The sequence below is a fragment of the Myotis lucifugus genome, unplaced genomic scaffold (assembly GCF_000147115.1).
Source record: "Myotis lucifugus unplaced genomic scaffold, Myoluc2.0 scaffold_215, whole genome shotgun sequence".
Classification (NCBI taxonomy): domain Eukaryota; kingdom Metazoa; phylum Chordata; class Mammalia; order Chiroptera; family Vespertilionidae; genus Myotis; species Myotis lucifugus.
Genome location: NW_005871263.1, coordinates 386,132 through 411,900, shown reverse-complemented (window position 1 = coordinate 411,900; position 25,769 = coordinate 386,132). Strand labels below are relative to the sequence as shown.

Sequence of the window (25,769 nt, the reverse complement as noted above, 5' to 3'; positions counted from 1 at the left end):
GTAAAAGCTCCCCCAGAGCTCCAATGTGTGCAGGGGTGAGACCCCGGTTTAACTCAAACTCACTCAGGGGCTGGCCCTGGCTCGGGACTCACCAATTTTCAGAGTCTTGGGAAGTGCTTTCTGACTCAGAATATAAAGAAATCCCTGATTTGTTTCCTATCACAAGCACAGCTCTCCCGGGAGTATCCAACAAGCATCTAGGAGGGACTGATAAATGTAGGTGGGGGAGGGGAGATGACCGCAGGCTAGGACACCGATAGAAGTATCTGGAACAGTGGTTCTCAACCTTCCTAATGCCGCGACCCTTTAATACAGTTCCTCATGTTGTGGTGACCCCCAACCATAAAATTATTTTTATTGCTACTTCATAACTGTAATTTTGCTACTGTTATGAATCGTAATGTAAATATCTGATATGCAGGATGTATTTTCATTGTTACAAATTGAACATAATTAAAGCATAGTGATTAATCACAAAAACAATATGTAATTATATATGTGTTTTCTGAAGGTCTTAGGCGACCCCTGAGAAAGGGTCGTTCGACCCCCAAAGGGGTCGCGACCCACAGGTTGAGAACCGCTGGTATAGAAGAAGGTGGATTCTCTCGGCCCTAATGACAACACCCGAAGTCCGGACCCCGAAATTTGGTCGGAGATAAACCAGGAACAAGCCTGCCTTGTGCTGTAGACCAGGAGGAAGCCTGGTGTCGCCCTCACGTGTCCCTTCTCATCTCCCCACCCCTAATGGGTAAAAGCCTCCACTCTCCTGGCCGCGGGTGGATTCTGCCTACCCAGAAGCCCATTCCCCTTCTCCCAATAGCAGCACTCCAGGGTGTTCCTTTGGGAAGCTGCTTGGTTCTACCTAAACACAAATATCTGAGGAGTACTGCCCCCGCCCCCCCAGCCCCAATGCAGGTGGCCCTGAGTCCTGAGACCCCTTCAAGTCGGTCCCTTCCCCCTACTGGTATAAGGCTCATTTTTACCTACAGCCTGAACTTCGCCCCTGAAATTTGGGCTCACACATTGCACTGTCCACCCAACATCTCCATTTGGGTATCTAATAGGTATCTCAGCGTGGACGTGTCCCACCGAACACGATTATCTTCTGAAACTTCCCCCATGTTCCCAGCTCAGATATCACCGGAGAGTTCAGCCAGTTCTTCGACCAAACACCAAGGAGTAACCCTGGCTTCCTCTCCTCTTTTCACCCACGTGCAAACCCTCAGCAATTCCAGGCAGCTCCACCTTCACAGTGGAACCCAAACCCAACCCTTTATCACCAACTTCACCGCCCGCCCTCCCACCCCAGTCATTCCCAGTCCCATCATCTCTCACCTGGTCACTGCGGGAGCCTCCGGCCTGGGCTCACTACCGCGTCTGCCCTTGGGATGCTTTCAGACAGACATCCCGTAAACCCTCCCATGGCCCCCCCCCCCGCCCCCCAGCTCTCCTAGGTATCCTGTCGTTGTCCCCTTCTCTTACTGCCTCTGCCACCCGGGTCGTCGAGCAGCGTTCTACTAAAAGTCAGAACCCAAACCAAGGTGTGGGATGCAGGAAGATGTGCCATGTGACAGCAACACAGGTCACAGGTCTGCAGTAGCTCGGCTAAACCCATCCTGCAGCCACAGAGGGTGGGCAAAAGTAGGTGTACAGTTGTTTGTATGGAAAATAACACAATACTTAATAAATAATAATACAGAATAATCTGTTTCCTGTACTCACAATTGTAAGCACACTTTTGCCCACCCCTGTAATATGTTTGATCTGCCCTGTAATTTTTTTAATCTGAACTAACATTGTTCATTAGATTTCATATAAAAATTAACATTCGCAAAGTCTCGTAAAAAGGGGGAAGATCTGGCCACAGCAGCAGGCCTGCGTCACCTGGAGCGGAGTGGAGGCCACCCCTTCAGATGAGTCCGTGGCTCTTGGCGCCCCACAGACCCCACCCCGCTGCCCCCCTGTGTTCCCATGAGCCCGCAAGCTTGAGACCCTGATCTCCAGGCTCTTGACTCCTTTTACGGGATTTGTTTCTCCTTTTCGTTCCTTGTGGAACGAATATTTAACAAGGGGACATGGTCAGCAAACTCCCCTCTCCCTGAGACGGCTGTCCTTGCCTGTCATCAAACAGGAGGTGCCAACACCCCCGAGCAGGGGCGGGGGCCTCATCTCTGTTGCAGGGACCGAGACAGGAAATGCTGAGCCAGAGCCCCGAGGGCAGGCCGCGGAGGCTGGTCGGTAGGGCCCGGCGCATTGGCGAGTCTTGTCCACCCCACAACTCTCTCTCAAACCTCCGCCTTCATGCTGTCCCCACTGTCACCCTCTGTCACCCAGGCTGGCTTCCTAAATGCCCGCACCCCCCAGGACCACGTGTCTGCCTCGTCTCCGTTCTCTCTCTTGCCGGGGTCTTTGCAGACTCTGACATCTGCGTCAGTTTCACAGTCTTTGAAATCAGGGAGTGATTTCAGTCAATGATAGGACTGGGATGACTGGGGCAGGAGGGAGGGCGGTGAAGTTGGTGGTAAATGGTGGGGTTTGGGTTCCACTGTGAAGGTGGAGCTGCCTGGATCTGACGAGTTGTGAGTTCAGCGAAATAACAGTGAAAATGGCAGCCCAGATGAACAGACCGCTGAGAAGGCCACAGACATGCTCTGTGTGCCCCCAGGTGTAAGGACCCCTGTCGCCCCCACGGAGGCACGGAGGAGGCGGTGTTACTCCTGTAAGTCACACATGCCACCACAGACATGGTTTTGTCCCATGCGAATCTGAGACTCATTACTGAGTCACATTTTTCCTGGGCTATTAGCGAAGGGTGGATTTGCTAAGGGACATGTTTGGACCAAGATGAAACGCTAAAAAAAAAGTCTTATGACTCCCAGTGATAGCAGAGGGTGAGGAGAGCTGGCACGGGGAGTCTGGGCCGGGCCGAGAGGAAGGCACGTCTGTTGTGGCTCATATTATTCACAAAATCAGTGGCATGTACCCTCGGGTGTCAAAGACAGGGAACATCCCTGCAGAACCCCGGGGCTCACGGAGCGCCGCTTGAGAACTGCAAGGAGAATGCAGAAAGTACCACTTGTCGCCTCCTCCCCACGCTGGCCCCAGCCACCGTCATTTCCTGCCTAGGCCACTGCAACAGCCTCCCACCAGCACTCACTCTCACCTGCCTCCAGGCTGCTCTGCCCACCCCACCCCTCACTGCCCTGAGAACGGACTGCCAACTGCTCACAAGACCCTGCAAGATCCTGCCCTGGCCTGTGTCCATGATCTCATCTCCCGTCCCAACCCCCACTCCCTACCCCTGCCTTTTCTGTTCCAGCCACGCGTCTCCTTGCTGGTCACGGACTATCCGAAGCACACCTCGCTGCTCAGGGCCTTTGCACACGCTACTTCTTCTGCGGTGGACGCTCGTCCCCCAGACGGTTTACAGGCAGCTCCCTCGCCGTTCAGAGGTCAATGAAAAAAGACCTCCCTTTAGAAAGCAAGGGACCACCCAGCCTGCATTAGCAATCCCTGCTGCTCTGGGTGGACCTGTGTCCCTCCCCAAAAGGATGTTCGAGTCCTAACCCCCTTCCTGTGAGTGCGATCTTCTTTGGAAACAGGGTCTTCGCAGATGTCATCAAGTTAGGCTGAGGTCGTTAGCGCTAAGGACTCTCATCCAAGGACGGGGGTCCTCACGAGAGGACAGGAAGAGGCTGTGTGACGATGGGGACAGAGAGCGGAGTGATGCACTGACAAGCCAAGGAGTCGCCTGAAGCTGGTAGGGACCAGGACCTCCCCTCCCAGAGCCTTCAGAGCCTACATGGCCCTGCTGACACCTTAATTTCAGACTCTGAGTCTCCAGAACTGAGAGAAGAGATTGCTGTTGTTTCAAGCCACCCGGTTTGTGGTAATTTGTGACGGCAGCCACAGGAAGCAAGTACACCCACCTACCACACACACACACACACACACACACACGCACACGCACGCACATTCACATGAATAGGCCAAGTCATTTGCATATGACTCTTCTCCTATTTCAGTCCCTTACGTTTAACAGCATTTGAAATCATCTGGGCTTTCCCTGCGCTCACTCGCTCGGTGTCTGCCGAGTCAGGGCCGACTGACCCGGCCACCACTCTCTCCCGGCACCTTGCACAGGAACTGGCACACAGCGGATGCTCTAACAGCGCTGATGAAGACAGATGAATGGTCCAGGGAGCTCCTAAGAGGAGGTGGGAGTGAGCTGGGCCCTGAAGGAAGATGTGCAAAGGGGAGAGGGAGCCCCGGAGGGAAGACAGGCACGGGCCAGGCGCGGGGAGCAGGGGGAGCAGTGTCGTGTGTGAGAGGAAGGGGGGCAGGCGCAGACCCCTCTGAGTGTAGCCAGTGCGGGAGTGCACCTGCTAGGCCAGCGATGGTGAACCTACGACACGCGTGTCAGAGGCGACACGCGAACTCATTTCTTTGGTTGATTTTTCTTTGTTAAATGGCATTTAAATATATAAAATAAATATCAAAAATATAAGTCTTTGTTTTACTATGGTTGCAAATATCAAAAAATTTCTCTATGTGACACGGCACCAGAGTAAAGTTAGGGTTTTTCAAAATGCTGACACGCTGAGCTCAAAAGGTTCGCCATCACTGTGCTAGACCGTCAGGCCGAGAAGCACCCAGCTGGGCTTTGGCCCCGAGAGAGGCTTTGAGGAAATGGGTCCCTGGGCAGGTCCATTCCACGGAGAGACTGCATGTGGAGGGGATGGGGGCCACCAGAAGTCACTGAGTGGCCCAGAAAGGCAGGGTGGAAGGGGGACAGGAACCCCCCAACACACACACACACACACACACACACACACACACACCACGCTCTGGAGGGCTGGCTCTGTTGGGGCTGCGGCCCTGTGCTCCAGCTCATGCCGGCTCACTGGGTGGTCCCACTGCAGGAAACAGGAGAAGCAGGACCACGGAGCCCTTAAACGCGGAGCTTCTGGCATCAGCCAGCTCTGGTTCTGCCCTTGGAATGCCTTGACCACTCCCTTCTTGGTTTCCTGGTCTCTCAGCAGGGATCATGTTAAACACCCGCCTCTCGGGGGTTTTGTGAGAATCCACGGACATCATATCTGCCAAGTGTTCGGCTACAGAGGACGTCACGTTGGGAAAACAGGTCGCCTTCTTGCCACGATTATCCGGCCCAACGGGAGCAACATGGTGGAGTGGGCGGGAGTCCAAGCTCCGAGGCCCAGCGACGTGACCTGGGGGCGCGGCTGCCCCTCCCGGGGCAAGAGGGGGACACTGCCTGTCAGGCTGGTATGAGGATTAATGAGGTGGCACACGGAACGCCCTGAGGATGGCGCCTGGCACATAGTTGGCACTCGGTCGCGGTGGCTGCTGTCATGGTCATGGTTGTTGTTTGTTGTTCTTGCCTTTGGGGGCTGATTCATCCCAGACAACAGCATGAGAGCATGTGCCTGGTGGGTGACCCAGGGAGAATGTCCGTGGAGCCACTCGCGTGAGGGGAGTGGGGAACGTGGAAGTCCAGGCCCTCGTCCTGGTCTGACGGAGAGCAGGGGAGTGAGCCAAGGAGATGCTCCGGTGCTTCCAAGTGTAAGTCATTGGCCTTAAGAAGTCGGGTCGCCCTCCTGTGCATCATTTATCCGTCCGCCCGTCCATCCACCATTTAACAAAAGAGCACCTACTACATCCAGGCACTGTCCCGGGCACTGGGGCGCCAGGGGAACACGAACAAAGCGCGGACAGTCAGCACCAGTGTGATAAGTACAGGGGAGGGCAGCTCAGGGCAGAGTCCCAGGGAACCGTCACTCCAGTCTGGGCAATCAGAGGCCCGGATTGCTCTTCTAGCAAAGGAACAAAAACAGGACCCCGCCTGGCTTCTTCTAGGTAAGACATGAGATACTCACTCATATGTAGTGAGAACATGTACAGGAAAGTGCTTGGTAATTGCTTTATTGCTGTTTTTTCATCCTCACCCGAGGATATTTTTCCATTGATTTTTAGAGAGAGTGGAAGGGAGGGGTGGAGAGAGAGAGAGAGAGAGAGAGAGAGAAACATCGATGTGGGAGAGACACATCAATTGGTTGCCTCCTGTAAGCACCCTAAACAAGGACAGGGATCGAGCTTGCAACCCAGGTATGTGCCCTTGACCAGAATTGAACTGGGATCCTTCAGTCCATGGGCCGATGCTCTATCCACTGAGCCAAACTGGCTAGGGCACTAATTGTGGGTTTTTTTTAGGTGGGATCTTATTGGGGGGGGTGGTAAATAGTGAATGAATGAATTGTACAGAAATAATGGCAGCAATTGTTTATTAAGTGAGCGATTAGAGAGTCATATTGTTTATTAAAAGATTGAAACTCTCCATAGATTGGTAAATGATTGCTGTCATCCCCCCGCCCCCCCCCCCCCAAGGGCCTTTGCTGTCTTGGGACCTTCCCTGTAATTCAGCAGATGAAGGGTTAAAACCTGGCGCGGTAGGGGAGTCTCCTTGGACCCTGCCCCTGCTGTTCTGGGTGGTCTGATACTCACTGTCAAACATATTAATGATTATTCCAGATAATATTACTATCGCTCTTTTGCATGTGGGGAAACCGGGGCACAGGAAGTGGAGGTACTAGTGAGTGAGTGGCAGAGCCAAGATCTGAACCTCTCACCAGATCTCAAGCTGCTGATGTCCTGGGTTAGAATATTACCTGGAACCCATTGGACACTCACAGAAATAGGAACCCGGCCCCTGTCCTCAGGGGAAAGTCTCTAATGAAGGGGCCGGAGGAGCTTCGCTCTGGAGTCCTGAGGAGAGGGGGGACTGGAAGGGCCCTGGGAGGGGCCTGTGTTCTGGGCAGAAACAGAAAGCAGCGCTGGCCTCACTGTTTCCTTCTGGGGGGAGTGGAAACACTGTCCTTCCCTTTCCCTGAGGCGGGGCGAGGCAAGGAGCCCTCCTGAATCATTCTATGCTCGGGCAGATCAGTGGCTGCCTCAGTTTCCCCATCTTTAACGATGATGCTGGTTCCCTCCACATCCTCCCACACTCCCCTGCTACCCTTGCAAATATGCCAAGAAGTAACGTGGTGATGGGGAAAGAACCAAGGATCAAGGTGTGACCCTCAGTTTGCTCTTCTATCGAAAGGCATTATAAAAACTATGGTAACATTACTGAGTTCCAGAGCATATGGTCAAGGGCCTGTGTTCGAATGATGGCTCTGGCCGGGCAGTGTGGCTCAGTGGTTGAGCATCAACCTATGAAGCAGGAGGTCACAGTTCCATTCCTCAATTCCCAGTCAGGGCACATGCCCAGGTTGCAGGCTCCATCCCTAGTAAGGGGCATGCAGGAGGCAGCCCATCAATGATTCTCTCTCATCATTGATGTTTCTATCTCTCTCCTCCTCTCTCTGAAATCAATAAAAACGTATTTTTTAAAATAAATAAAAACAAATGATGGCTCCACCACTTCTCCGCTGGGTAGCCCTTGGCCAGTTACTGCCCCTCTCTGTGCCTCACTGCCCTCCTCTGTGCAGGAGATGACTGCGCACTTAGCAGCATACTTGCCCAGACAATTACAGACTTAACACTTGGAGTGCGGGAAACGAGTTAAGTCGGCTCGCGTGAATTGCGCGTACTCCGCGGGAGCCGTCTTAAAACTCGGTTCATATAGATTTGCGGTGGAGTGCGGGAAACGTGTAAACTCGGGCCGATTGTAACTGCGTATTACCAAATATTTGTTTGTAATCCACCCTTTTGGTGGATGGAACAAAACCAAAAGACAGAGCCATCTTATATTTTGGCGGGAAATTCACCCGCACTCCAAGTACTTGCAAACAGGTGGGTGTGCCGCTCCCAGGCGGTGCTCAATACGCGCTTGCTCTCACCCCCGTAGACAGCACGAGAGTTCCCACTGTGTGTGACCCTGGGCACGGCTGGCTCTCACTGTCCCCAATCGTCAGATAACAGTAACATCGCATGTGTGTTAACCGCATGTGAAGCATCGACGTTAGCATTTTCCGTGCATGATTTCACAGGATGTTTATAACAACCCTGTGAGGTCCACATGATCCTCTTTCCCTTTTGCTGATGAGGAAACTGAGGCTTTGCAGCCATCATCTTAGCCCAACCAGCCATCATCTTAGCCCCCGTAAGTTAAAAAGTACCTGGAGAGGTTTGAAGTGCCACATCTCTTCAGCAACTTTGTGTTGCAAAATCCAGTTTCTGTATCAATGTAAGTTACTGTTTTGCAACTTCAATGGGAATTGCAGCTAACATTTATCGAGACTGACTATGTGCACGGCATCCATATTATTGGGCCCATTTTACAGATGTGAAAACTGAGGCACAGAGAGGTTAAGGCACTTATCCAAGATCACACAGTGTGATGTGGCCAAACAGAAATTCTAATCCAAGCAGAAGGCAGGGAGTCCCAGTCTGGGAGTGAACAGAGCTCATGCTGGATGTGTTTATTCCTGAAATACTTTCCATCATCCCACTTCAGATAGAACTGAACACACCTCTTTCAGATCTTCCGTTTTTCCCAGAGCCTTGACCCAAAGCTGCACAGCAAGGTCAGTATTTTCCTGCCATGCAAATATTTCTATTCGCTATTCATGGCCCCACCCATCTGCATGCACACTTCAGGTCTGTCCCTAAGCTCACGTGGTGTTTGAGTTTAAAGGGGCATTAGCTTCTCCTCTGCAGGGCACGGTGGAAGCATCTCTCACGCCAGCTCTTTGATGCCTGGAATTGCATTCTGTGTGCCCAGCTGCCTCGGAATGCCGAGTGTGGTTCGCTGGGAACAATGTGGTGCCCTGTCTCCCACATGTGGACACACACACTGGCACGCACATACTCACCATCCCTGCACACATGAGCGTGGGCTGGGAGGGAGGCAATGCGCACACGCAAGATACACGGACCTCAACACCCTGAGAGGGGGGCAGGTTCATCAACCTTGAGCAGAGGTGGAGCAGCTCCACAAAATGTGAGGCTATTATTAGATCACAGAGTCCATCAGAAGCCCCGCTTCTCTTCCAAACTCGCTCTCTCTCTCTCTCTCCCTCCCTCCCTCTCGCTCTCTTCCTTTCCAAATAGAGCTCCGTTAGGCATTGGTCGACCCCCAACCCCCACCATCACAGCATCAAGCACTCTCTTGGTATGTGTGACGGTCAAAACCAGTTCATGTCCTTAGCCGTCAGTTACCTGTCTGAGACCATCGCTTTTACAGGTGATGCAATATTAGTACAATGTGTTTGCCATTATGTCACATGCCTGACCACTAGCAGAGGCCAGGGTAAGCTGGTACCAGTTAAAACGTCCAAAGTGCAACTCAGCTAAAACTATGTGCCATTGAGGCAAAGCACACCATTTACCCAACCCAAGGCACTTGGCCTCACTCTGGTTTAAAAAAAAAAAAACCCTCAGGTTTATTTACTGAAATTGTCATTTCTTCCCCCCCAGAACTTTAATCAGCCACGCAGAGCACAAAACCCACATTCAACTCTGATTTTATGACACCAGGCTAACTCCTCCCACGCGTATTTATTTCACTTAACTCTTGCAGCCCTGCCCGCCCGGCAGTGCCCCCACCGCGGGCAGGGCTGGCCTGGGAACAACGCCCCGCATTGCCTGGTCGCCACTCCTCAAGCCCCACGCGCGAGGGGACAGCCCGCACGCCTCGCCGCCCGGCCAGACGGCAGATTTTCATATCATATTCTTATACGTTAAGCCCCTCCCGTCAGATCCAAGGAGTATGATTCCAGGGCTAAATCCAAGAGAAGGAAAAGAGGCAGAAATACAGAAAGCAGAGTGTAATCAGATCGCAAAACAAACTGATGGTACACTGCACTTTAAAGGGGGAGCCGGGGACTGTATCCACCAGGCACATCCAAAAACAGAGGGGGGGGGGGTTGTTTAAATGTCCCAGCGCATCTGCTGCTGTAACTGTTTCAAAAGCGAAGTCTTCGTGGCTAGTTTTGCTACATAGTAAAAGATCAAGCCTGTTCTCCTAAAAGGAAAAAAAGCTAAATGATATAATAATGATGAATAATAATAACAGTGCAGCTGCGTAGCATCTGCTGTCAAAAGCCGAGTGCTGAAACGGTTAAGCAGCGAGCGGTTAGTAGCCAGGGACGCCCGGTGTCCCACGGAAGGGAAACTCCCGTGACACCTCGCCAGGGAATCCCGCGTGGGACGCGGCACTGCCCGCTGCTCAGCGGGCTAACGTCGCCCCCTCCCCTCCCTCCTCGGCCGGGGCGAGGGCGCCTCTGTTCCGGGCCACTCTACCTGTGCGCCCTGGGCCACCGGCGTCCCGGCCCCCTGCGCCCAGCCAGGAGCCCGAAGCGCTGCCCGAGAAAGGAGCAGAAGGGAAGGGCTGGGAGGCGGGAGGAGGACCGGCCGCGGTGGAGGGCGAGTCAGTTACCTTGGTCCACAGACCCCATGATGCGGAGGGGATGGCAGTGCCCCGGCTTGAACGCAGCCTCTCTCTGCATCTGGAAGGGATGGGGGCTTGGCGCGCGGTGTGAGAGGGGCTCTGTTTTTCGAGACCAGGAGCCAAGGGGGCGCCGTCCTCTAAAGCATGCTCGCGGGGTGCCCTGGCCGAGGAGCCTGTGAGCGGCCCGGGAGCTGCGCGCCTCCGCTCCCGCTCCCGGCTCCCGGCTCCCGGCTCCGGCTCCCGGCGCGTTGGAGTCGGCGCGGCTCGGCGCTCGGCTTACTCGAGAGGGAACGCGACTTCCTTCCCGGCGCTCCGTGTTTATAGGCTTTCAATGCAGTAAAATAACGGGATTCCCTCACTGTTTCCTCCTGTTTACCCAGCACCATGGAAACCGCTGGATCCCGTCCATCTCCAAAACTAAGGGCTTTCCTGCAAACTTCACACTCAGGAATCCATGACGTCGCCTCCTCCGCGGCCAGCCAGCGCCGTGGCTCCCTCGGCCGCCAGCACAAGTCCCTGATTGTTCGCGAGAAAAGTCAGGGAGAGGGAGTGATGCGGCCGCCAGAGCAGAGGGGGTGGGGGCGCGCGAGTGTCCAGGCCGGCCCTGCAGGAGCTGCAGGCGGCCGTTTGCAAGGATTGCCCCAGCCGCCGCCTCGCCTCGCCCACTGCACTTTTAATAAGTCCTGCCCGGGCTCCCCAGCCCCCCAGCTTCCAAGCGGGCACCTCCCAGTCAAAGGGGCCTAGGGCTCACCCCAACACCCCAGGTGGCCTGAGCCCCTGGACACTGACCCAGGGGCCCTGTCCCTCGGGGCCTCCAGCTGCCCATATTTTTTTGTATTTGGGGATGGTGAGAGGAGGAGGAGGAAGAGGGGGAGGGGAAGGGGGGAGGGACGAGGGAAAAGAAATAAATAACCGTGCCTTGTGTCAACTCTGTCCAACTCCAAGACTTTTTTTTTCAAAGAGTATATTTTTAGATTCATTTAGAAAACCCAAGGTTTCCAGTGATGCTCAGAGGCTCCAGCAATAATGAAATGGCCAAAGAGACGCCGAAACCAGGCAACCCATGTGTTTACACACGCTCTGGATAAACAGGAAAATAAAGGGACGGGAGTCGTGAACTCTGCGCGGGCTGCAGAATTCGGGTGGGATGCCACGCGGGGCTCCCATCAGGCCGCTCCCATCAGGGGGCCACGGAGCCAGGAAGGCCGGTGGGAAGAGGGCGAGATGCTGGGCGGCCGGACACTCTTTCCAAACTCAGCCTAGACCTGCCTCTTGGTCCGCAGGCGGGGCGGGAAAGTCGGGGCCCAGCGATAAGGCAGCTTTGAAGATGGCTATTTCAGCTATTCCTGCGAGCTCTCATAGAACTCGGGGAGCACCACAGCTGGTGACTCATCAGGACCCCACGCACCCACACACTTTCTTACCGAGAGACCTGAACGTTAGAGGCGCTGGTTCCATCCGCGGGGCCACCCTGTATTCCAGGCCTCCCTCGGCCCACGCTGTCCCACAAAGAGCTACAGGGAAAAGCCCCACCCACCTCACCTTGAAGCCTGTCTCACCCAACAGGACAGTTTACCTTCGCCTTGAAGCCTGTCTCACCCAACAGGACAGCTTACCTTCACTCCTCCCCCCAGGAGCAGCCCTATCTGCCCATCTACTGTGCTCCCAGAGAAACCTTCTCCCTAACTGTCTGAAAGGGAAACTGAGGCTCATAGAGGGCAGATGGCTTGCTTGTGGCAAATATTGGGCTGCAGCCTGTGAGGCTGTGGGAGTTTCCTTTTAGGGAGCCTATGGAGGGACCCCCATTTCCTGTGGACTCTGTACATCACCTGAGGCAAGGGGGCCACGTCTGGTTCGCCTGGGATCGAGGAGGTTCCCAGGCTGCGGGACTTCCAGTTTTTTCGGTTTTTTATATATTTTATTGACTTTTAACAGAGAGGAAGGGAGAGGGAGAGTTAGAAACATCGATGAGAGAGAAACATCGATCAGCTGCCTCCTGCACACCCCCTCCTGGGGATGTGCCCGCAACCGAGGTACATGCCCTTGACCGGAATCGAACCTGGGACCCTTGAGTCCACAGGCCGACGCTCTATCCAATGAGCCAAACCGGTTAGGGCGAGGGACTTCCAGTTTTAAAATGGGGAATTCTTGGGCACGCTGGGACACGTTGGCCACCCAAGGCATGAACGAAGCTTCCTTTTCTTGCTGCAAGCCTGCAGACCATTGTCTTCTGAAGACAATCTCCCTACTTAGCAACGCTATGAAGAGCAGCCCCTAACTTAGCAGCTACTATATGCCAGGCTCTGAGCTAGGGTCATCGATAAATTCCTGCTGTTGACCCTGAAGAGTAATACACTAACAGTAAGAGGGGTAGCTCTGTGCGGCCTGATGTGGTAGCCACTAGCCACATGTGGCTACTAAGATTTAAAGTCATTAACAATTGAATAAAAGTCAGTTTTTTGGTTGCACAGCCACCCCTCACCTGGTCAAAAGCCACATGTGGCTAGTGGCCACGGAGTTAGACGGCTCAGAACAGAACATTCCCGTCACTGTAGAGAGTTCTGGCAGCAGCACTGAGGTAGGGCACCTGAGAGGTAGGGTAAAAGTACAGGCTCTCAAACCAGATCCTTGGTTCTGCCCCAGAGTCATTTACCCATTCTGTAAAATGGGTACACTGTCTATGCCTTCCATAGAGTTTGATGTAAGGATGTGATGCTAGGAACAGCCAGGCATATAAGTGCTAAAATGTACATTAAAATTTAAAAAGCTTTCCACCCACGCTCAAGGAGTGACTAGTGATTAAACCAGGATTAAGACTGTTTGGCCCTGCAGTCCATGCCCTTCGCCTCCAAGCCTCCTTTTATTTAACAGTCACTATATCCAGGGCATGAAGCAGCTCATTTCACTGCCCCCTCCCCCTCGCTGACCGGGTTCCATGCTGTGAGCCCTGTTTACAGATGAGCAAACTGAGGCTCTGTGAGTGGATGTCCACACAACCATCCCAACTTGAACCTAACTTTGATGGGCAACAAGGCCCATGTCCTGGGCACTGCGGCCCCTGCCTCCCAGAGGCCTCCCTGGGAGCCGAGGTCTTGGAGGCCAGAATGGAGGCAGGAAATGAGCATGCTGGGCCCTCCTCTGCCAGACTCATTCTCAGGGATAATTTTAGACTCGGTCCCACCCAGGCTCAGGCCGAGGAGGCCCGTCGCGATCTCCGCAGGTGCCGGCGGCCTGGAGGGGCTGCCCTTTGGAAGTCGGTAGGATCAGCATTGAGCCACATTTTTATGGAGCCCACTCTTTGTCACGGTTAAGCATTTTTCCCTTTTAAAGCGCATTCATGCTACAAGGCCTGGATCCAGGGGAGTCGCAGCTGAGTCACCTAATTTGCCCTTATGGACTGCAGCTTTCGGCTTCTTAGTTTAGCTGTTCTTCGGTGCCTCAGACAATTTCTTTCCTCTCCCAGCGCCAGGGCAAGAAATATTGTGTCCTTTTGAACTGAACCACCCACTGTTTTTCACTTCGCCAGAGCACTCTCCCTTTTCTGAAGGGATGCTCCGAGGGGGGTGGGTGGGGAGCTTCTGCCCACTCCATTATCCACAAAAAGTCCCAGAAATAGAGGCTCTCAGCTGGGTGGGAACGGGCCAGCATCAGAGGAAAAAGCGCAATAGGAGCTGAATCAAAGCAAATAGAAGGCGTCCAGGTGGCCCTGGGGAGAAAGGCCCGGGGAGACTGCACGCCATCTGGGCTGCAGGAGACCTTGAATCACCGGGGAAGCCTTTTATTAGAATCTCTCCCCTCCGACAGCCTCATAAATAAGAAACGCAGGTATTTCTGCTGAGGCACCACTTACTGCTCCTGCCCGTACAACTGATTCGACACCAGGAATATTCTAATGGACTTGGGCAGCTCTGATGAGGCACCTCACACCTCACCGGTCCTCTCGCTGCATTTATAACCCAGGTGTCCTCTGCACCTGTCAGTCACCTTAACCGTCAGCCCTTTCCTGGCTGAAAAGTAGACAGCAGCTGAGAACGTGCTGGACTTCCACATGTCTAAAGGCAGGACGTGAGACAGGCACAGGTGTGTGAGAAGCAGGACTGTGAGATCGACAGGCAGGCCTCGGACATATTGCAGGTTCGATCCAGACCACCCCAATTAAACGAGTATTGCAATGAAGTGAGTCATAATCTTTTGCTGGTACAGGGTCTTGCCTTTAATTTTTTAAAAATGCAACATCTGTCCGGCCTCTGTGGCTCAGTGGTTGAGCGTCGACCCATGAACCAAGAGGTCACCGGTTAGATTCCTGGTCAGGGCACATGCTCCAGTTGTGATCCCCAGTAGGGGGCGTACAGGAGGCAGTCAGTCAATGATGTTTCTCCCTTCCTTCCTTCCTTCCTTCCTCCCTTCCTTCCTTCCTTCCTTCCTTCCTTCCTTCCTTCCTTCCTTCCTTCCTTTCTTTTTCTTTCTTTTTTTTTTTTTGGCAGACAACTGTTTAGTTTTTATTTCATAATCATAAACTTAACTCTGCAATCCAGCTAGACTGGGAAGGGGGTAAGGAAATTATGGAACCCAGTGAACTGTGGCAAGAGCACAGAGATTATAGAACATTCCCAGCAAATCGGGGTGAAGGGGTGCTCTCCTGAGCTACCAAAGGAATGGCCTGGTGGTAAAGATAAAACACAAGTCAAATTTATTAGAGTTGCCCACAGTCAGCAATGGTGATCTTCTTGCTGGTCTTGCCATTCCTGGACCCAGAGCGCTCCATGGCTGCCACAATATCCATCCTTCGGTCACCTGGCGAAGACCACATGCTTGCCACCCACCCACTCGGGCTTGGCAGCGCCGATGAGAAACTGGGCACCGTTTGTGTTCGATCCAGCATTGGCCGTGGACAGGCGCCAGGACCTGTACGTTTCAGGATGAAGTTCTCGTCCTCAAATTCCTCCCATAGATGGACTTGCTGCCTGTGCCATTGTGACGTGTGAAGCGACCACCCTGGCACATAAATCCCGGAATAATTCTGTGAAAGCAGGAACCTTCGTAACCAAAGCCTTTCTCCCCGGTGCTCAGAGCAGGGAAGTTTTCTGCTGTCTTTGGAACTTTGTCTGCAAACAGCTCGGAGGAGACACGGCCCGAGGGCTGGCCGTCAACGGGATGTCGAAGAACACGGTGGGGTTCACCGTGGCTGGTCACAGGCGGCTCCGGGGCGGCGGCTGCTGCAAAGCCCATGATGTTTCTTTCTTATGGATGTTTCTATCTCTCTTTCCCTCCCCCTTCCTCTCTCTCTAAAAATCAATAAAAAATATATTTTTAAAAATAAATAAAGCAAGCAACATCTGTGGAGCACAAAAAAGCAAAGTGCAATAGAGGGAGGTTTGCCTGTGCTGATCTATCCGTCACAGTGAGCACTTACCGAGCACCTGCCTGTGGCAGGCATGAACGCACTGAATCCTCGCAACAACCCTATGATTATCACTGTACAGAGAAGGAGATTGTAGCACAGGGAGGTATGTAGCTTGCCCCAGGTTGCACAGCCAGTAAGTGGCAGAGGTGGGAACTGAACCCCAGCCACCTGGCTCTAGAGCCTTACCCACTATGCTACCCAGCCTGGCATGTGTCATCTCAATTGCTCTGAGAAGCTCCCCATCAAATATCAATTCATGTACTGGCTTATTCTATGCACCTGGCTCTGGCTGAGTGGCAGGGATGGGGTGGGGACACTAGAAGACATGGAAGAGCCTTGCTTCTACTTGGTAGACAAGGCCACCATGCTGAGGGAGCAGCAGTGAATGACAGCAGCAGCAGGACTGTCCCCCTGGACCACAAATGCTGGAGACACCACAGAGGGTGGTCGGGGGTCTGGTGAGCTTTGACTCTATTCTCCCAGCTCCCTCAGCCAGGCACCATTCCTGACTCTGTCCTCCCCTCCCACTGCCACATTTTCCCTCCTAAAAATCTCTTGACTCCACCCCTCTCTTCCTCCCCGCATGACCAGCCCTGCCAGGGCACCCCCACATCTCCCTCCTGGGAACTCCACACGTCCTCGCTGCTCTCTCAGCTTCTCTCCTACGCACCCCCAATAAGTCCACTCTGCCCTTCACGGTCTTTCCTAAACTTTAAAATCTAACGGGGGCATCCAATCATGGCATTCCCTCTGCTTAAAACCCTCCATTGGGATAAAGTCCACATTCCCATATGTGGCCTACAAAGACCTATCAAATCTACCCAGCCTCACCGCTCACCTCTTACACCCTTGAACTCCATGATCCTGCCCTCTAGAAATACTCAGAGCCCCCAGATTCTGTGTCCTTCCTCAGTGCTGGGCCTTCCCCTAGGCTGCTCTCTCTCCTCCCATCCCCTCTCTTCTCTCTTGACTTGGGTGAATCCACTGGCTCTGTTGGATAGTGCATCTTTGAGGAAGTCTCAGCTTCCCCATCTGTAAAATGGACTTACACCTATCTCTTGGGGAGACATGAGGATCAGGTGACGTTGTGGCCAATAAAACCCTATGCAGTGCTTGGTATACAGTCAGCACTCAATAATGGTACCAAAAATGACGATCAGCTTGCCTCTACATACAGATGTCATGCAAGTACCCAGATCAAGCAAAGATACCACTTCAGAGGTTTCCCATCCCTCTTAGATAAAATGCAAACACCGTGGTTGTCACAGCTGGCCTCCAAGAGGGTCCCAGGGTGCCTGCCCACTTGTGAAGTCCCCTCCCACTCTGTGCAGCACTAGCATCTTGCCTAAATGTGTGACTTCTGAGGCTGCTTCCTTGCTTTCTTGGATCACTCGCTCTGGGGGCAGCCAGCCGCCATGTTGTGAGGATGCTCAAGCAGCCCTTTGGAGGGGTCCACATGGGAAGGAACGGAGGCTTCCAGCCAAGTCTTCAGATAAGGCAGCCACATCACCCAATTAAGGTGCTTCTGACCCACAGAAACTGTGATGAATATACGCTGTTCCCTTAGGCCACTACGTGTGCAGCTAATACAGTGGCTCCAAGACCCGGCCTTGCCCGCCTGTCCAACCCCATCTCCCTCCCTCTCCCGTTTGCTCTCCCACTCCAGCCTCACTACCCTTCCTTGTCCTGGTCCCACCTCATGCCCTGTGAGCTTCTTCCCTTCCCCTTTGTCCCACAATCTCTCACGATTGGCTTCTTTCATCCCCCGGACCTCAGTTTCAGTGTCATCTTCAGAAAGTGTTCTTGAATGACCCTCATCTCCAAAGCACGCTTCGCTGCCCTAAACCTGGACCTCACCCTGCAAATCTCTGTGCATTTCCGTGTGACATGTAACACCACAGATAGATCATCGGTGCATTGAGCATTACATGTCTCCCCTGCCTCCCAGCTAACATCGCGACTCCACAGGGCAGGAAGGCAGTTTTAATCATTCTGTGTCCTCGGCACCTAGGATGACACCTGGCATACGGTTGGACCTCAAAAAGGTTCATTGGGCGAATAACAGGCCATGAAATTGTCTCATCTGCTTATTTACTTGGTTCTGACTCATCTCCCCACTAGACTAGGAAAATGGGGCATGCCTGTCTTACCCGGGGTTTGGAATGATGTCTGGAACTGGTGGGGACTCAGTAAATAATCCTATCGAATGTCGACCGAGTGCTGACTGCGTGAGAGGCTCTCTCCCGAGCCCTGCGCATGTTCTAACGCATCTTATCCTCACAGCAACTCTGTGGGGTGAAGACGACTGTGACCCCCATTTCGCAGGTGAGGAAACTGAGGCACAGAGAGGGACCTGAGTTACCAAACAGTAAGCGGCAGACAGAGCGGGAACTGGGACAGTGGCAGCCCGGCTCCGGAGCCAGGCTCCTAGGCAGGCAGCGCGGTGTGGCCGCCTCCTCCGCCGGCTGCCCAGGACCCTCACCCCGTCGCGCGGCCCAGGAGGCAGCCGAGATGCCCAGCTGGGCTTGGCCGGGGAGAAGGAGCGGGCGGCGGCTGGGCAGCCGGAGAGGCTTTCCCCATTTCCAGGGGACGGAAAGGCTCACCTCATCGGGAAAGAACGCCCCGTTCCGTGGTCGTGGCAGGGAGCGAGGTGTCTCCCCGGCCTGGTTCATGTCGAAATACATTGTCTTGCTTTTAATAGCCTCCTCAATCAGCTCTTGGAGCTTCTCATGACTGTCTGTTCCCAAAATAATACCAGGCACTGCTTTTTCCAGCTCAGAAGTGCTGAATCTTGCTACCTCCCAATCCGCGCTGGCGGCCACCAAGCCCTAGTCATCCCAGGGTCCCCCCCGGCCGGAATGTGACCCAACAGGGAGGTTCCCCAGGCATTTGGAGAGAACCCCCGACCTCCCTTGCCAGCTGATGGGGCTGCTGACAGCAAGTTTCCAGAGAGCCTGGCCTCGGGGCTGCCTGTGCTGCCCCCGCCTGCGCTGCGGAGGGGATGTGACCTAGGCCAGCGGCAGCCCTCAGCCCTCGGATTGCCCCGGGCCCTCCGAGACGGGGAAGATTTTCCTAGAAGCTGGAGTGCTGACGTGGAGCGAGAGGGAATTGGCTTTTGGCTCTCAACGCTGTGATCGGCTTGGCTTGCCTCTCTCCTTCTGTGTGCAGAAGGGAAAGGAAAGGGGGGTGGGGAGGGAAGGTTTATCTCTTTTGCATTCTTCTGAGAGCTAAGCTCAAAACGTCCAGGCTTTCATTTGTTTAAAAAAAAAATATCTGGGGTGCGTAAAACTAGAATTTTTTCTCCTCGTATTTTAAAAATCAATTGGGCTATCTTGTTGCTTTGTTTATTCGTTCAACAAACACTGCCAAGTACCTGCAATATTCTAGGCCTGGGATGCAGCCGTGAGTAATAAAGATGATGTACTGCCCCTGCCGAGGTATGTGCCGAGAAAAACAACGTGGATCAAGGAGGTAGAAAGGACCAGGGGAAGAGCCGGTTTAGCTGGTGGTCAGGGAACAGGACTGGGGTGGGGTATCCCTCAGCCGGCCTGTGCCCTCTCGCAATCCAGGACCGCTGGCTCTTAACCACTCGCCTACCTGCCTGCCTGATTGCTCCTAACCACTCTGTTTGCCTGATGTTTGCACATGCTGTTTGCACAGGCGAATTTCGTGGAACAGGCCTCTAGTTAATAATAATAGTTGCTAAAATGCATTGTGTGTTTATGCCTTGCCCTGTTACAAGTGTTTGACAGGTATTAATTCATAACCTTTCAAAGAAGTGCAAATATTCTCCTTTTACAAAGATAACAAAAGAGGTTCAATGACTTGTCCTAGGTCACCTGGTAGAAGAGCCTGGAATCAAACCCTTAAAGAGACAGGACATACTCCCTACTTCCCCTTCTCGCCTTCCTGCTGAAATGGGGACATGTTGGTTGGAGCACAAGCAGCCACTTTGGGCCATGAGGTTAACGAAGACCAGTTCCCTGAAGACACCAGTTAATGAACACACCGCTTCACTGAAGAGGTGGCACTGAGCAGCACTGAATTGGGTCTGAATCTGGCTGTGCAGATAGCAGGGGGAACGCATTGAAAACAGAGGGAACAGCATGTGCAAAGGCCCCGAGGAAGTATACTCTATGGTAGTGAGCCTGCTGTCACTGGAAATATTCATTCCTTTATGCATTGGACAAGTTTTCTGGGCACCTGGCATGTGGGCCTGAACTTGCTGCTGGGGATACAGTGGGGGGAACAAGACAGACAGTGCATGTCTTCAGGGAGCTTTCTGTCCAGGGTGGCAGGAGAGGACAGCATACATTACCAAGCAGGGTTCCTGGGCTGCAATGGGAGAAGCTTAGGAGCCACAATACACAGGGGAAGGCAATGGAGCCTAGTTATGGGGGTGGGATGGGCCTTTGGGAACAGTGCCATCTAAACAGCATCAATAATAATAAAAGTATAATATGCTAATTAGATCAGACAGCCAAACAACCTTCCGGATGTCATTCCAGACGAAACCACGGCAGCTGGGGCCAAGGCAGAGGCGGCCAGGGGTGATCAGGCAGGCAGGGGAGCGGTTAGGGGCAATCAGGCAGGCAGGCAGAGTGGTTAGGGGTGATCAGGCAGGCAGACAGAGTGGTTAGGGGTGATCAGGCAGGCAGGCAGAGTAGTTAGGGGTGATCAGGCAGGCAGGCAGAGTGGTTAGGGGCAATCAGGCAGGTAGAGGGGTTAGGGGTGATCAGGCAGGCAGACAGAGTGGTTAGGGGTGATCAGGCAGGCAGGCAGAGTGGTTAGGGGCAATCAGGCAGGCAGAGGGGTTAGGGGTGATCAGGCAGGCAGGCAGAGTGGTTAGGGGCAATCAGGCAGGTAGAGGGGTTAGGGGTGATCAGGCAGGCAGACAGAGTGGTTAGGGGTGATCAGGCAGGCAGGCAGAGTGGTTAGGGGCAATCAGGCAGGCAGAGGGGTTAGGGGTGATCAGGCAGGCAGGCGAGCAGTTAGGGGCAATCAGGCAGGCAGAGTGGTTAGGGGCGATCAGGCAGGCAGAGGGGTTAGGGGCAATCAGGCAGGCAGGTAGGCGAGTGGTTAAGAGGCAGCAGTCCCAGATTTCAAGAGGGTGCAGGCTGGCTGAGGGACACCCCGCCCCATGCACGAATTTCGTGGAACAGGCCTTGTGTGTTTATGCATTGCCCTGTTACAAATGTTTGACATGTATTAATTCAATAATCCTCATAACCTTTCAAAGAAGTGCAAATATTCTCCTTTTACAAAGATAACAAAAGAGGTTCAATGACTTGTCCTAGGTCACCTGGTAGAAGAGCCTGGAATCAAACCCTTAAAGAGACAGGACATGCTCCCTACTTCCCCTTCTCTCCTGCCTGCTGAAATGGGGACGTGTTGGTTGGAGCACAGGCAGCCACTTTGGGTCATGAGGTTAATGAAGACAAAGCTGCCGGATAAAAGGAGCTCAGGTCCCTAAGGATCATGGGGGCTCCATATCAACCCTGACCCCTTCATCTCCCACGCAGGCCTTTGGTAAGAGAAGAATAAAGAGCTAACCTGTTTAAGCCACTGCTATTTAGGGATCTTTAGCACAACAGCTAAACCTGTGTCCTCACCAATATGGATCTTATTTTAAACGTGTGAAGACCTCAGGTGCAGAGACATTGAGTAGCATGATCAGATATGCACTTGAGAAAGATGGCCAGCCATGGGAGGGGTTAAGGTTCGGACTCCAGAGCCAGCCGGCCTGGACACAGCTCCCAGCTCTGCCTCTCCCTAACTGTGCGATCGGAGGCCAGTTCCTTAACCTCTCTGCCTCTCAGTTTCCTCACCTGCAAAATGGGGGTACTAGTGGCCGACGGGAGAGCTGTTTTGAGGAGTTAGCACATACCAGGGCTTAAAATAGCACCTGGCACATATGAGGGAGCTTTGGGCTCGGTGAGAGCTGCTGTGGGGGACACCTCACCTGAGCATTTGGTCCTGAGGGAGAGCACTCTGGAGGCTCCCCCTCCCAACAGGCTCTGGCAGGGCCCTGGGAGCGCAGAGAGAGGCCTTCATTTGCCAGCAGAGGAAACGGTCCCTGAGGGAGAACAGCTGAATGGGCGGGCGGTAACCACCCGGAAAGGTCACTGGGCCCGGGGGCTGTATAGAGTGGGGTGTAGGCCAGACCACGTTGCAGAAAGCCACCTCGGCGCCATCCAGCCCAGGAAGCCGAGCCTGGGAGCCCGCGTGGCAACAGGGCAGGCCCTGCTGTGCGGCCCTTTCCCCCAGCGGGAGCCCTAGAAGATAAGAAACTCGGCTTCCGGAGGATCCGCTCCGAGCCGTCCCGCTGGCTCCTCCGGGCTTGTCAAAATATTTCTTTGTGGAGCCATCCCTGTTTTTCCATGAATAAAAGTATTTTTGGGCTCCTGGCAACAATAAGTGAGTGTTACAAAAGAGGTCTGCCTTCCAAGGGAAACAGCTCCTCCCGCCCGGGGCCATGCGCGGGGGCCTTCGTTCTTCTGGGGCTCCCTGCGCTCTGAGCCCCGATCGGGGGCCTGGGGAGCAGGCTCTGGGTGCCCACCTCCGCCAGGGAGACACGCGAGAGGGCAGTGCCACTGCTGTTAGGATCCCCGGCCTTTCCTAGCACAAGACATGCCGCGTCCATCTCTCCCTCTAGTCCAGCGGTTCTCAACCTGTGGGTTGCGACCCCTTTGGCGGTCGAATGACCCTTTCACAGGGGTCGCCTAAGACCATCCTGCATATCAGATATTTACATTACGATTCATAACAGTAGCAACATTACAGTTATGAAGTAGCAACGAAAATAATTTTATGGTTGGGGGTCACCACAACAGGAGGAAGTGTATTAAAGGGTCACGGCATTAGAAAGGTTGAGAACCACTGCCTAGTCGGTCAGTCGGTCGGTCAACAGGCATCTGTTGGGGACCTGCTTGGGCCCAGCACCACGCGGACAGGAAAAACCGTCTTGGCCTAGAGGAGCTCAGGCCTCGCAGGGCGACCGACGTGGAAGCAGGTGGTCCCGCAGGGGCCCTGGCGATGTCTTCCTGAGGACGAGGGAGGACAGAGTGGAGAGGGGTGCACGTGGCGCCGCGGTGAAGGCTGTGGCTCTGGGCCCCAGTTCAGCTCCACCACTTCCTGCCCATGGGACCTTGCAGCCAGGGGCTCAACCCTTCAGGGAGTCAGTTTCCTCATCTGCAAAATGGGGACACAATGGGAGTCATATAAGAAACAGGCTCAGAAGAGAACACTATTCAGTGCACAAGTGTTAACTATTAAACGTTGTTAAAACTGTAGATATTTGTTCCTCCCCCACACGGGCCTCTCCTCGGGGCCACTTGAGCGCCCTCATGCATGGCGCTGGCTTCCCTCGGAATGAGCAAGTAAGTGAAGAAAGAGAACCAGGCAGAACCAGAGGCCGTGGCTGGTCGCAGAAGTCATGCTGTGACTTCCATCGCGCCCTTTCAGAAGACTCCCCAAGTCCAGTCTACATTCAAGGGCAAAGGGATTGGGCCCCACCGTTGCCTTTTGAAGGGCAGTGTGTCAGAGAACTCACAAATCCAGTTTAAAATCACGAGTGACCAGCTAGGCTCTCTGAGCAGACCAGAGGGCCTCAGACCAGCTTCCCAGACCAAAGGAGAACAGGCAGGAGTCCACTCACACGAAATGCTGACCAGTCCAAACCCATCTGGCAGACGGCAAGGAGACCAGTCGCCTGCGTGAGGATGGGAGGTCAAGTGCAAAAGGCGGCGGAGAGGTTCTGTGTTTTGACTGGGCTGGTGGTCAAAACTGACTGAGCTGTGCACTTAAAATGTGCATTTCATTATATGTAAATTATAACGTAGCAAAGTTGACTTTAGAAAATACCAGCTTGCTGACTCAGGGTACTCACTGTTCCTACAACTTCTTTGGTTTAGGTCAGGGGTTGACACACTATTACCAAATCTGGCCCATTACCTGCTTTTTATAAATAAAGCTTTATTGGAACGCAGCCATGCACATTTGTTTATGGAGTGTCTAAGGTTATTTTCATGATAAAATGACGGTAGTACAACTGAGTTGCAATAGAGGCCATACGGCCTGCAAAGCTGAATGGATCTACTACCAGGCCCTTTATAAAGTTTGTTGATCCCAGCTCTAGAGGAAAACTAAGAGATTCATGCTACTGTTACTCATTTTCAGGGCCAATGGGCCCAAATTCTCTCTTTTATTTTTTTACCCCAAAACTGCTGCAGCCCCCAATTCACATGTACGCATGGCAGTTTCTCCCAGCAGCAGGCCGATGCGGGAAGATCCAAGTCCTCTGGACAGTTCCTGGCTTTTCCCCATTTGGGAACCATTTGACATTTCTTTAGAACGCTTTCTGCAGCCCACCCTTTAGCGTCTGGAAGCCTGAACTGGTGAACAAGCCCTCAAACGGAACCCGGCCCCACAGAACAGGAGTTGGTGGAATTTCTGTCACTAGCAACACTGGCTTCCTAAGTCTGGAAATGCTGTCCCAGCTGCTGAGAGCAGCCACCTCACTGCCATGAAGAAAGACAAGGGCAAACGAAGGGAAAGGCAGCGAAGTGGAGCCAGCACCTTGATCGTGCCATTCCTGAAACCCACCTCACCACCGAAGCATGCGGCAATGAGATGATACACTGCCTTAAGGTTTAAGCCAGTTTGAGTCAGTTTTGCATGACATGCAGCCAAAAGTGTCCCAAGTGACACACTCGGTTTTCTCGCGTGTAACACAGAGACGATCCCACTCAAACGGCAGCTGTGAGGACTAGAGACCAGCTATGCAGATTCCAGCCCAGAGCGAGCAGGCCCAGCGGGGCCTCCGCAGACGGTTCCCTTCCTTTCTCTGGCTTTTCTTCCCTCCCTCACGGCCCCATGAGCGCAGGCTGGGGGCCATGTCATTTTCAGTCGTGCCAGGTAGGACGGAACCCTCCATGTGGAGTGGTCACTGGTCCCTCAGGTGAAATCAAGAGCGACACTGGGAGGGCAGTCCAGGGGACAAGAGCTGGGACTTCCCCCAGCCCCGGGGTAGTGAGGAGGCCCGCACCACACACCCCTTCCCCACCCTGTCTAGCCATGGGGAGGGGCTCCATCCCAGTTCACGGCTGGGTCATGTGGCGACGAGGTGGCGGGCTTGTGGTGAGTTGCTGTGAACGGACAGAAACTGTGGGGCCTGGAAGCAGAATCTGAAAGCAGTTTCTCTTCAGAATCTTCTTTCCTGCCACCCGATAAGCATTTTGACTCGCCGCAGCAGAGCGGTGACACCAAAGAGAATGATCGCGAGGCATTTCTTTCCAGTCCCCAGTGGAGCGTCACACGGTGTTTGTCATAAATCTGCGTGTCCCCTCGTCCAGACACTGTCGTCGCCAGGGAGCGCTGGCTCTGCTGCCTGCCCGCCCGTGGACACGCCATGTAGACACGTGAAACCTGTGCCTCTCCGAACACAAGAATGAAGAAGCATGTGGCCACGCACTGAAAACCCGATTAGACAAGCAAGGTGAGCGTCCTGAGCAAGGACCATGAGCGTAACTCAGCCGAATGCTCTTTGCTACCAAGTACCACTGGTATTCCCGGGGCAGGACCACCGGCACCAGCGGTGCCGGAGACCAGACTCTCCAAAGACCAGTGACCCCGAGGGTCTCGGATTGAAAGAGAAATGTTATCCTGCACTTCAGAAGCCAGTGGGGAAAATGCAACCCGCGCTTCTTAATCCCTTCCCCATTTCCGCAGAACAGTCACGGGGGTGCCAAGCACCGCGGAGGAAAAATGTTCAATAATTGGTGATAACTGTGCATGGTGCCGGGGGGCTGCTGGAAATACCAGGGGGACCACTTTGTACATCATATGATTATCTAACCACTGTGCTGTACACCTGAAACTCATACAAAATAATACTGACTATAAACTGTAATTGAAGTAAAACAATTTTTTAAATAAAAATAAATTTTTAAAAAT

General features: G+C 53.5%; 1 protein-coding gene across 1 annotated transcript in view; it reads right to left on the bottom strand.

Annotated features, from left to right (window-relative positions):
• Positions 1-10,679, bottom strand: part of NFATC2 (nuclear factor of activated T cells 2) — a 148,225-nt gene extending 137,546 nt beyond the window's left edge. The window contains 1 exon segment of the mRNA XM_006097963.3: positions 10,400-10,679. Within this exon segment, the coding sequence (XP_006098025.1) occupies positions 10,400-10,469 (70 nt within the window). The 5' untranslated portion in view covers positions 10,470-10,679.
• Between the last annotated feature and the right edge of the window lie 15,090 nt (positions 10,680-25,769).